The sequence below is a fragment of the Pundamilia nyererei genome, unplaced genomic scaffold, assembly GCF_000239375.1.
Source record: "Pundamilia nyererei isolate P.nyererei 1_Seehausen unplaced genomic scaffold, PunNye1.0 scaffold00090, whole genome shotgun sequence".
Lineage (NCBI taxonomy): Eukaryota > Metazoa > Chordata > Actinopteri > Cichliformes > Cichlidae > Pundamilia > Pundamilia nyererei.
Window position 1 is genome coordinate 754,241 of NW_005187491.1, and position 13,236 is coordinate 767,476.

Below are 13,236 nucleotides of genomic sequence, written 5' to 3' on the forward strand. Positions count from 1 at the left end.
AAGTATTTTAGGCTTTAGTTCACTTCAGCCATATTCCATATAAATCAGGTATCATACAAACATAAAAATAACTTCAAATACAGTCATGACAATAAAAGAATATGAATTTAAGGACTTAACAAAATTAGTTCCGTTATATTACACCAACATTTCTTATACATTAGCACTAAGGGAACACTGAAAGACCTGGTGGTTTTTGTCCATAAAACTACTCCTCTAAGATTACCACAAAAGATCTCTCAGCAAAACTATACAACATTTTAGGCACTATTGCCCCGATCAAATCAGTGAGCTGGGATATTTTATTCTAAACATGAACTACTGTTACAGCAACAGACATGGACTACTGGTGCCCCACACAACAACTCAATGTCCACTATGTGAAGGAGCCAAACACATGCCTGCTCCTCTCGTTAACTGAGATAAACTGCTGGCATATTTGTTTTACATCTATACTGTCCAGTCTCTCCTGGTGGACATACAGCAGCATTGTTTCATCTCATTTGAGTCATTGTTGACCTTAGCCATCTTTTTAGTCTTCTGAGAGCACTGAAGCTTCTTTCAGTCTCAGTACATGCATTTTATCCTCAGATTAAAATTATTATTATGTGCTTGATGTGCATCACCTTTGGCCCTGGCTCTTCCCCTCTGACTGCACTAGGACATATTGCTACCTGATAAAATAACACATGGATTCGTGCCATATAAAAAGTGAGACATGTCAATTCAGATTCTTTGTCAAATATACACTAATGAATCAATTTATATCAGCAGCCTAACAATTGTCATGATAATAAATACTAGTTAATCTATAGCACCAAATCATCACCTGTGACTTTGCCGCTTCACCTCTGTCTGAGCTACAACATGGCAGAGCTGCCTCTGTCACCTGATGAATAACAGTGAGACACTCCAAATACATGCAGTCACACATGTGCTTCAAATACAGTAATGAACCACCAAGTCATCATCCAATTCCACCTGTGATCTTGTATCACCATCTCTCTCTCACCTGACAAATAGGACATACATGACAATAAGAATAAAATGTGTAGCTGCTTCAGTGTTTCTGTCAATTTGTGCAGATCTTGACTCATCTGTAATGTTTGTAGGGTGAGTGCATTTTTAAAACAATTTGTGCAAACTGCACTACAAGGTGGAATATTTGCAAAATCATGACTACCTCATGATATTTTGTCTCAAAAATTAACCCTATGAATATGTCAGTACCATTAGGAAGAAATTATTGTGTCACCAACATTTTAAGTTAGACATATAATTCTAACAGCCTCTGTAAACTAATATCCGGGCTTGCGCGAGGCTGCCGTTTTCTCTGACAGTTTCAATAAAAATTAGAAATGCTACTCTGGGAGACTGAGAAAACTAATAGTGCTGCCTGTTTTGCAGTTAGTTTCCGAAATACTTTTTTATATCCAGGTTCTTCCTTTTTGCTGCCATCCTCCTCTCCTCCTTGCAGGTCCTCGCAGCGCAGGTTTGCCGCTGCTAAAACTAAACAGAGCTCCCTGAAAGGCACAGCCAATCACATTGGCCATATTTGTCACATGACGTAGGACTCCAGTAGTGAACGTAATTTAAGTCTTTCTGCACCGCTGGGTGAATGAGACGTTGACAGATGGTTTTTTTCTTTCTATCGGGTTTGTTTTTCTTCACTCGAAGAGATTAAATTATTGGTGGGGACATGCAGTGGTGGTCCTAGCCCGTTTGGGCCCCTGGCGAACACTCCCTCTGCCCCCCCCCCCCCCCCACACACACACACACACACACACACAAATGAAGAGAGAGAAAGTATGCATAGTATGCAAATGGCTACTAAACAGAAATCATAATTCGTCATACAATGAGAACAGGACAAATCAACAATTCACGCTGACAACAGATGCGTAATGGGAGTCACTTGGGTGCTAGCGGTGACATTAAGAGGGCGTTGTCAGTCTTTCACTGGTTTGATTTTGACAGAGATGAGGGCTGGGTAGCCGTAGTTTTTGTTGACCGCAGCACAACGAGTTTCCCCTTGTTGCATTAGAGCCTGTGATTTTTTAAGAGTTTTAATCGCGAGCCGATCACATTGCTCTGTAAACTTTTCAAGCACTTTAATAAACAAGCAAGCAATTCCACCTCTCGCATTATTGCGTAAAGTTGACAGCGCGTCAGGCAAATAGGCAGGCTCAATCCCGGCCTCTAGCGACTGAGGAAGTAACTACACTCCTCCTCTTCTTTTCTCTTTTTTTAAACTTTAAAAACAGGTTGTTTGTGAGACTTTAAATCAACAAAATATAAAATATACATTTTAAATTGTTGTTGATCCCTTTACCCCTAGTCCTAAAGTGTATAGGCCTATTCATTTTTTTACTCTTAAATATTTATTGTTCGTTTACTTGCACTGCTGTAACTGGAGCCTCGTCGTCTCGTCTCTCTATATACTGGACTGTATGTAGCGGAGATGACAATAAAGTTTACTTTGACTTCAGCAGCGCAGACGCACCGAGGGCTCTCGTGCTCACTTTTCGCGTATAGAATTTCGAAAAAACATCGGTGCAGATATAAGTCTGTATCATAATGTTTGCTGTTTTCGTGTTTGTTGGTTTGTTTTAATTTTGTTTTATTTTTGTTTTATTTTGCGAGTTGGTTATTAGACTCTGCTCCAGCCAGCCAGAGAATCCCCCGCCGCCCCGCCCTCTGCTTCCAAATAGAGCACATTTCATTCATAATTTCGTAAATCCAAGCCCATTATGTATTCATGATTTGTTCCTGGGTTGTGCGAAATCCAAGAAATAAACCCTACAAAGTAAGAAATGTACGTAAAAATCACCCCAAATAACCGTAAAATGGCAACGGTAAATTACCATTAAATCAAAAAGAGTAAATGATTGTAATATTTATGTTAAATTTCTGTATATTGACAAATGGTGATTTCCTTTTACTTTTACACTGCTAATATGTTGAAAATATATACATTTACAGTAATATGGCACATTGTCTTCGAAAACAACAGGAAAAATCTTTAACATTATCTACAATTAATCACCCTACAATTTGCATAATAATTCTGTATGAATGACAATCTTTCCAGCTTTTTTATTTGAATTTACAATTTACAACTGTATGTTAATAACTCAAAACATACAGTGCTTTTAATTTTAAAAATATGTCAAAACATTGTTAGAATTATTGTGAAAATTCCCGTGAATTTATTTTTATATTAACAAGCTCAGACTGTTTGATAAAACGGTATATCTTAACAGTAAATACGAGCAATTACTAAAAATAAAAAATATGTTTATTTCTTTAAGTTCTACAGTCTCACTAAGTATAGACAGCTATTTACAATGAAAAAAATATTTTGTGGCATAATTAATGGCATAAGACCATTTTCTATTGTAGAACCAATTACCCTAAAAATAATACCGTCTGTGTGCTTTTACAGTGTTTTTTTAACCCTTTAATACACATCATGAGCCACAAGTGATTGTGTTTTAATCTTCCCTATCATTGCAAAAAAATTACATTCAGATTTAGAATCTCAGGGATTCATCAGTTAACTTGGTTTGATCATTAAACATAATTTCTCCTATTAGTTAATTGCTTACTTCTCTCCTCGAACTTCCACCATTCATGTCCATCCGTTTATGACCACTGTGTACCCATCTTCTGATGACTACTTCCAGAAGGATGATGCACCATATCACAAAACTGTGATCATGTCAAACTGGGTTCTTAAACATCACAATGACTTAACTGAACTCCATCAACCTCCACATTCACCAGATCCCAAACCAAGGGCACCTTTGGGATGTGGTGGAACAGGAGATTTAAATCATGGATTTACCACTGTTCAATCTGTTTGAGTGTGATACCACCTGCTGACATTAAAATTAATTGATAAAAATGAAATACCAAAAAAATAATGAAATAAGCAAACCAGGGAGGGCGGAGGGGGTCCAGGAAGGAGGGACCGAAACAAAAACAGAAAACAAGGAGCATGAGTCCAGAGTAGTTCATAAACACAAGAAAAACAGTGCAACACAAACACTGGAGGTCAGGGAAACGGGTCAAAAACCAAAAAACACTGGAGACCTAGAAACAGTCCAAGAAACCAAAAGTCCAGGAATACAGAAATGACCCAAACAAAACCAGAGCGGATCTCAACACGAGTCCACGAAAAAGTTCAGGGGGTCGACCATGTAGACGGCAACGGTCATGACGGGGAAACAGTTCTGGGGGCCGACTGTGCACGCGGCAATGGCGGCGCAGACAAAACAAATCAGGTGGCCAGCCATGCGGGTGGCAGTGGCGGCAACGAGGCGGAACGGGTCGAGCTGGCTCTGACGGCGGTGTGGCAACCGCAGGACCAGACGAAGACGGCGTCACACCTGTGCCTCCTTTTCGACTACCATCTGGGAAGATTGATAACATCATGGAGAAGCTCACGGCTCTCCAACAGGAGATTGAGAGACAAGTGTCGGACTGCTAGAACAGCTTTGAAATGCACATGAGTTGTTCGTACTAAAGTAAAAACCACCATCATTTCATGCGGCTACCACTTCAGCACCAGCTGTGGTCTCAAGGCTGCAGCCGAACAAAAACACCCTGATAACAAACAGGTCAGAAGGTTCCTTTGTAAGTGCGCATGCGCCATTAGCGTGCTGCCTGCTGTAACCCATAATTTCCTTCGGGATTAATAAAGTATTCTGATTCTGATACAGAAATAAATGCACCTTGAATTTTAAGTAAAGCTCAGTATTTGGTTTAAATTTTACAGCTATAAATATTGAAATAAATATATTTCAGATATTGATATGTTAAATTTAATGTCCATTTTAGAGTGACACTTGTCTCATGAACTGCATTAGCTAACGGTTATTTACTAGCTAATGTTAAAAAAGTCATGTTTTACGGTCCGTAGTCTCTCAGCTTCAGATACATCACATAACAATAAAGGATCTCAGCGAAAGTAATACGTTTTTTTTTTTACCTTGATTTCTGTCAAACAATGCTGTATAAAATTTTTCTAGCTGCTAGTGTGATGATTACTTGGTGACCTGAGCAGCACTTCATAGGCTATTTACTGGCCAAAGCCACATCCTTCAAAGACACGTCGACACAGATATTCCTGCACACTAAAGCCAGCTAGCCTTCAACTTGGTTATGGTGTTCCATGTATGGCCTGCCTGCCAGCTTCTTGCACTATACTGTTAGGGGTTCATATGATTGTTGGGTTTTTCTCTGTACCTATGAAGCGCCTTGAGGCGACTTTTGTTGTGATTTGGCGCTATATAAATAAAATTGAATTGAATTCTCCCTTCCTCTATATCTGACGCGGACCTTGTTAAGCGACCGAGGTCTGGGATGGATTACATATCATGCACATATCCAAGGTAGGCTTGGGTAGCATGGGATGCCTAGCTTGGGGACCTTTACTGGATACACACGTCAAAGCCCCAACCTAAATTTCCAAAGGCAAACTAGGGCTGTATCCCAATTCAGGGTCTGCAGCCTTAAAATACGCATTTCAAGGCCGATTACGTCACAGCTGCTCGAAATGCGGCCCTGAAATGCGTCCTTCATTTCCCTGAATTTTAAGGCTGTGGCAGTGTAGACTTCGTGGCCCAACATATCCCAGAATGCATAGCGCGGTGGTGGGTGTGGATAATTTTGGAAAAAAAACGGCGGATGAGGGGCGGCCGAAGAGTAAACTTTAAGTACTGAATATTATGTCACTTATTTATGTGCAAATGTTTAATAACGCAGAACATTAAAACATTACTGTTGGCCACATGTCGGCAAAGTTATGTGACATTAGTGACGTTTGTACTAACTTGGTTTTAAAGCCTTTACTTTAAAATATACGCCGTTCAATAGCTGAGCTTAATCTTACAGAGAATGATCAAAGCTCATGTAGAAAGAAAGAAACAAATGAACAACAGATTTTCTCCTTCATTTCTGTCAAACAAAGCTGTATGAAACGTTTCCAGCTGTTAGTGTCATGGTTGCTAGGCAACCTGGGCAGCGCAACAGAGGCTAGACCGTCCCATTTCACAAGCCTCGCACTTCCGGCCTTAGCGGTCTTTGAGTATGCGGCCCTTGAGGATCGTTGAGGCTGCGTGCTTTAAGACTGCAGACCCTGAATTGGGATACAGCCAATGTTCCCACTATGCTATCTAGCTGCCACAAACACATAATTCATAAAACTTTAGTTACATTTCTGCCACTCTCTTTTCAACCTTTGATTATATATAGCATAACATACCTGATAAAATTCCAATTCATACTTTCTATATTCATTAGAATTAGCAGCTACCTTCCTTTGGGCCATTCTTGCCAGAACTCAGGGAACAAAATGAATTTTTGGTTTGAGACTGATCTTATAACTGAATAACTGACCTATTAGCATATAAAAACACTGGAGCCAACCAACTGAAACATAATTTTCAATTTTAGTAAGCAACATATTATGTGCCTTGATCTATGCTGCGCAATATTCAACGAGTAAAAAATAGTCTCACCTTTTCTTTGAGCTGTTACGAACAAAATAAAAAGTGCTGTACTTCTGGCCTTACATGAGACAGCAGCAAAAATAATTCTTGGTCAATGTTCAGTCAGTCATGCCATTTCAATTTGTAAAGCACATAGGTATTAAGGTGTTCAGTGTTGTTTTGGAGTAAACATACAGTGACAATATTATATTGCTTCTTGATGTGGTTAATTATTTCCAAGTTTCCAATCTCATCTATTCTGTGAAAATGTGAAAAATGGCTGAGTAACCTATTAGAAACTGACAAAACATCAGAATGCACAAACAGACCTAAACAGATCCAGATTCTGTTGTAAGACTCATATACACACAACATGCAACACTTTTGAATATCCCCCCAAAAAGTCATATTTATTTATCAACATTTATTTGCTATAAGATAAATCAGATATAATGAAATTGTTCAAACCAAATACTGGAAAAAATACTGAAGCTAATTTAAGGTTTTATAAGTCATGTCAAGAAGCATCCAGAGGGAAGTAACTAGGTGTGTGTTTTTGAACTGGGGGAAGAGCAATTTAAGTCTTGTGACATGCCTACAGTAAGGAGGACAGGAATACATTACAAGTAAAGTACTTTTGTCTGACAATAAACAGCATAACAACTACAACTTTAATGATAGGAGTGAATTCATCCACAAATAAACGGTTACAGGAAACCCATTTTCTTCCAATATGAGTGTCAGTTTGGAACCACCAGCATTAGCAGGAAGACAAACCTGCCTTCAATATTTTACAATCTGCAGTGACTATTTCTGGAATTGTTAATGTACTGTTTCTTACACTTTTGAGGATTTCTTACATCAGGTTAGATTATCAAAGTTATATCACCTAATTCAAATAAATTAAATGTTAAAAAAAAGAAAGAAAATAAGAAAGAAATGTGGTGATGCCGTTGCCTCGCATATCTGACACTCCCACCACAGTGCAGTGTTTTTCCACTTTCGTCATCTGAACGTATGCTGACAATCACTATTCCACAGGTCGGATTCCTTTGGCCTCTTCCATTTTTCTCAGGGTCTCATCCCACTGGGTGAACTGCTTGGACAACAGGAACATCTGGCAATCAAGAGGTCAGCTGTCAGTGGGTGGAGCTTTATCTCAGCAACAACTTGTGTATTATGAATTTTTCCATGACTGACCAAAGTAGCTATAGATAAAAAACTTTGGTAGTTTGCTAATTAAGTTTAAGATGTTTTTGATTGATTATTACATTTTGTTTACCCAAAGAATATATGTATAGCTTTGTTCTCATAATCACTGGAATTTAAAAATTGAAGTGTACCATTTTGTTGTATTCTTCAAAAAGCTTCTTAACTTCCTGTGACTGAACCTCACTTTGGTCCTGTAAAACAAACAGAATAATATTTACACATAAAACCTAGTGAGAGACAAACCCACAGGAGTAGATGGGGAAGAAAGTGAAAGAAAGAAAGGGCTACCTGCTGTTTGATGTGAATCTGTGATAAGCGCTGCAGCTTGGTGGCATGTTCTGGTACATCTGTGAACAAAAAAACAAGACCTGATGAGGTAAAACATTGAGTACTACAATAGGCACATCTATCACCCATTTAAAACAGGCTGAAACCCCTGGCTAAACGTAGGTAACAAAACTAAGCATAAGATCCCTCCAAAATGATGCCAGGAATATAAAACAACAAAACAGACATTGTTTTGTTGGGTATTAATGTGTCCTACAAAGTGAAACTCACCTCTGATGTAGGTGCTGTCCAGCAGTGGCTGCAGGTTGCTGACCTGTTCCAGTAAAGCAGCCTGCGAAAGCAAGAAGTCTTCCTCTGCAAAGAGACAGAGCAAGAAATGGATTCAGCTTCTACTTGTTTACAATATATATAAAAAATTTAATACCAATACAATTTGCACATATAGCAATCGACATTAAAGTTAATGCCTGTGTATGCCTCAGTAATATTAGTTTTCATTTGAACTTTTAAGAGTTCTTACCTGCAAGGATGAACTCCAGCTTCATGGCATCAGGCACAGTGATGTGGTCTGTGAACTCAGGGTCCAAGTACTTTAAGAGGTCCTCAACTGCACCACAACACCAATAAGCATGATTTAAAGTTCAATAGACTCAGTCTAAAATCTAAATAAAGAAAAAAATTCTGCAAGAACATTTGGTGTCTTGAAAGTTAAAGGTTGTCACAGAAATTTAGAGCCCTTTCAAGTTTTTAATTTTCAGTAGCCACATTACTAAACACATCAGTTTATAAAGGTATTATAATATGAATAACCACATCAGTATAAAGTAGTTGCTAATTTAGAGTAATGTTAAAAATATATATTCACAAAAATACAACAAGCCAATAATCTAAAGTGTAGGGGCTGAGAGATTGGCAGAATGTGTGACTCACTCTTCTTGTGCAGAATCTTTACTCGTTCTCTCTTATTGGCTGTGTTGGTCAGACCGGCCTGAATCCTGGCCAATGACTCTGCACACTGCAGGGGAAAAAGTTAGTGGTTATCATCCTGATAGCAAGGGTTTTTGTTGTTGTTGTTGCTTTTTGTTTTTTGGTGGTGTGGTATAGGGGAGTATGCTAGCACATAAAATACATGCAAGAGTTTATATGACATTGGGAGATACAGAAGGTACCAATAAAAAATAATAATGGCATTTTACAAAAAAAATTCTTCTTATGCTTATGAGGACTGGAATCTTATTATCCTAAAAGAAATGTGAGAATTAGCGCGATGCAGGCTAAACATATGCTGCCTGTATTAGGGCTGCCACAAACGATTATTTTGATAGTCGACTAGTCACAGATTATTTTTGCGATTAGTTGACTAATCAGATCAGGCATCCATTGGACGTACAAGGTACAGCTTATTGCACCAGCATGCATCTGCTCCTATATAACCATCATTAGCTTACAGCTTTAAGTGTATGTGCCAACTAAAAAATAAAGACAAGATGATAGTTTATTCAATTTTAATGAAATCTGCAGATTGTTTCGGTGAAGTTTAATAAACTCAACCGTCTGCTCCTTGCTATCTAAAATATAACAGGACACCGGAGTAAATTCTGGAGCATCGCACACTTCTGATAATCAGTTGTCTGCTTGACGTTTATTCAGTTGTGTAAAAACTATAACTTTAATCTCAGCCAAACCGATTTACTCAGGAACAAATAAAATACTAAAAAAAGCCAAACAATAACATTTTTAAGTTATCTAAGTGACTTATATTACATGTTTAACCTGAGTAGCGAAAGACGGCGGTGGGTTTGAAAACGATTTGCCGGGAGTCCGGTGTTCTCACCGGCTCTAGTGAGCCTACCCCCGGCTAGCTATCGAGCTAGTGGATAGCAGACGTCTCCGAAAATGTCAGGACGCTTTTGCAAATATGTGTTGTCTTGATAAACCGAGCAGATATTTGAAGTTTACACACCCACATTCTCGCCTGAAAATATGTTAAACGTTTATTTTGTGACCCAGAAAGAATAATAAGAGTAATATTAAAACTAACTAGCTGCCGCCATTGTTGGAAACTGAGCAGGGCCGCGCTATGAATTCTGGGACACAGTTTCTTCTTCTTCTTTGGGGTTTAACGGCAGCTGGCATCCTTGTACATGCAGTGCTGCAAGCTTCTGTTTCAGCCCGTTATTACACTCTCAAATCCTACTTATTCCTGTGTCTTTTGGGATCTTACAAAGCTTCACACGACGCGTGGACTATTAAATTAGTCGTTGATGATTTTGATAGTCGACATAATCGTGACTAGTCGACTAATCGTGGCAGCCCTAGTCTGTATATTACTACATTTAAGGTCTTATTTGGCTTTTTGCAGTACATATTGGATAATGGTTTCCACAGATGACCATTGGAAAGAAGTATTACATCTCATGTCACAGGCTGTGCAGCATCAGGACCAGAAAAAGCAGGCATTCTCTTCTTCACCTCTCTTGTGCAATGTCTGTTACTTTGGATGGCTAAACCATGGGTAAATTCGTCCATCTTCACTACCCCTGCTCTTCCCTATGACACCTGTCTCCTTATTCACATACATGCATTCTGTCATGCTTCCTATGACTTTCATTCTCCTTCTCTCCAGTAGATATATGATACCTTTTGTTTTTCTAAATTTAGAAAGCATTTTAAATCGTATTACTGTTTAGTCGTTTAGCTCACAGGAACCTCATTCCTTAGTTTTGTTCCCTCTTATGCTACCTCATGTGTTGAGATGGCAATAATACTCTTAAATCTTTGAATTTAAAGTAAATTAAGCCTAACAGCACACTGTAGCACTATCTCCACCTTTGGAATGACAAAATCTAGTGGAAAACAAACCAACTTAAATGCCTCTTTGTAAGCCAGAGTGTTTTTTCCAGATCACATGATACCCTGCTGAGTCCCCTCGCCTCAAAAAGCATCTCATCACTAGCTAGCCGAGGTTTCTTCGTTTAACCGTGTCAGACTATTGTATTGTTGATTATGATTAAGTTGAACAGACACAAAAGCACAGCGCCACAAAAACCAGGTTACAACGCACAGCTTTTTTAATGTAAACAGATGAAAGCTAAATAACCAACAGTTATGAAAATAAAGGAATAGCTTCCTGATGGGCAGGAAAGTAAGTTTCTCATATTTGTGCGAAACTAAATTGAACAACTAAAACAACTTCTGCTAACATTCTAGTGTATAGTCAAAGGAGCTTCTTTTTTTTTGCAAGCTCCTTTGACTACGATGACCTGGATGACTGAGAACCTTCACAGACATTCTAGTGTATAAATTAAAAAAGGGCGTTTACTCACAACCAACGTTAGCTCCGCAAAGCTAACAACTAGCATATATACAGATATACATAATATAAGCGAACCTTTACAGGTTTTCCACTCTTGTTCTTTCTCTCGCCATATATACGACTCTCTAGCGCCCGGAGACGCATTTCCAGGTTATCCATCTCAGTTGTTTTATCCATTCCCGGAGCTGCCGATGAACACAACAGATCCCAAACAGGCGGAGGAGAGCTACGTAGTTGAGAAGGGCCGTCGCATACTGATGATGCGTCGCCCCCGGTTCTCTTTACCACTCGGCTATTTGGTGGGGGATGGATGCAAAACCTACAACGCTTTAATATACTTTAAGCATTTAATATTTATTTTTAAAATTTTAGTGTCTTTTTCAACGTAAAATTGCAGATCATTTGGTATATTTCTGTAGTTGGTTTAGTAAGAATAGCGGTCGCCAGTGGTCGCTGTTTTGCGGGAAATTGGATATTTTTGCTGTTTTTCCGGTGTCAGCGGGGGAATGACAACATAGGCCCCTTTTCCATTCAATATATCTACAAAATATCGACTAAAAAGTAAGGCTCCCCCATCTCCTTCTCACAGTGTAAGAATGTCTGTCTGTGGGAAATATTATCAGTACCTTTGTAATTGGACTTTAAACATTTCTTTATTATGTTTCCATTGGGTAAGTTAGCCTACTTAGCCCTCGAGCTAACATCAGTTTTTGCTCTACAGCTGCGTAGTTCGACAATTTTGGAGTTCCTTTGGAGGTCTAAGAGATAGGTAGCGACCTATCACTGAACTGTAACCTAGAAATAACTTCACTGGCAATTTACTTAAGAGATATCTAAGTTACTCAAACCTGAAGTGCGCCAACGTGGTGCTAGCTTAACTTGCACTGGTTATTGAACTGAGGTTCAGCGTTTGGATGCTGAAAGTTTTGTCAGTGTTTGCTTGTTAGCCATGCTCCGATCTTTTGCTGACAGTAGGACGGTTTTATCTCTTCTGAAGCAGGCATCTGTTTGGGGAATTCATTCTTTATGTGCCACTGGGAGCAGCAGCATGGCAGATGACAAGGACGTGTTGAGAGACGTTTGGTTCGGCCGGATACCCACCTGCTTCACTCTGAACCAGGATGAGGTTACTGAGAGGGAAGCCGAGGCTTATTATGTAAGTACAGTTGTTCTCATTTAACATGATGCAAAATCTAGGCCTGACTTAACTTTTGTTTTTGGAGATTAATGCTTTCTGACGAAGCATGCTTCAAGGAAGTCCTTCAGACAACACAGTCAGAAGGAAGCCTCTTATTTAACTTTTGTAAGCCTGCTTACAGAAGGGTACATGACCCATATTCATAAGCATTCCGAGGATCCACTCAGCAGCAAGGAGTTCTAGGATAAGAATGATGTAAAAGAGTTGTCAAAGCAAAATGAAGGAACTAACTACCTCAGTGTGGAGGTGTAGCTGACCAGGCTGTGGTCTCACCTGAATCGAAAACATTAGTGAAATAGTCAAACCTACATAGATTATAGGTGTAGTTCTAAGTATCATCTAACAAAGTGTTTTTCAAACATTTTGTTCTTGCTTGCAAAAATTACATTTCTTTATACTTCCAGGTAGCCAGACATTATTGCAGTTGCTTTTTTTGCTTTGGCTTTGAGTGGCGTTGAACTCAAAGCTCCTTTTGCTCTCATTTTCAGTACAGTCCCTGTAGCTGACCATTCTCAAAATAATATATATATATATCTATATCTATCTATCTATCTATATATATCTATCTATCTATATATATCTATCTCTATATATATATCTATCTCTATCTATCTCTATATATATATATCTATCTATATCTATCTCTATATATATATATCTATCTCTATCTATCTCTATATATATATATCTATCTATATATATATCTATCTATATATATCTATCTATAT

At 38.6% G+C, this 13,236-nt stretch overlaps 2 protein-coding genes across 5 annotated transcripts in view; one reads left to right on the forward strand and one right to left on the reverse strand.

The window, feature by feature from the left end:
• Nucleotides 1-7,144: 7,144 nt before the first annotated feature.
• Nucleotides 7,145-11,563, reverse strand: dctn3 (dynactin 3 (p22)). Its single transcript, XM_005739186.2, has 7 exons — nt 11,386-11,563; nt 8,925-9,009; nt 8,515-8,601; nt 8,265-8,348; nt 7,995-8,053; nt 7,838-7,897; nt 7,145-7,611 (listed from the first exon to the last, which is right to left on the reverse strand). Exons 1-7 carry the CDS (start codon nt 11,485-11,487, stop codon nt 7,525-7,527), a joined length of 564 nt encoding a protein of 187 aa, XP_005739243.1. The 5' UTR covers nt 11,488-11,563; the 3' UTR covers nt 7,145-7,524.
• Nucleotides 11,564-11,806: 243 nt separating this feature from the next.
• Nucleotides 11,807-13,236, forward strand: part of atg5 (ATG5 autophagy related 5 homolog (S. cerevisiae)) — a 48,067-nt gene continuing 46,637 nt past the window's right edge. For 2 of the 4 annotated variants that reach the window (XM_005739187.1, XM_005739190.1), the window contains exons 1-2: nt 11,807-11,871; nt 12,308-12,466. In XM_005739187.1, coding sequence (XP_005739244.1) covers nt 12,359-12,466 — 108 coding nt within the window. In that variant the 5' untranslated portion in view covers nt 11,807-11,871; nt 12,308-12,358. Of the gene's footprint in view, nt 11,872-12,031; nt 12,080-12,307; nt 12,467-13,236 lie in introns of those variants that run through there. The other 2 variants (XM_005739188.1, XM_005739189.1) reach the window with 2 other exon arrangements.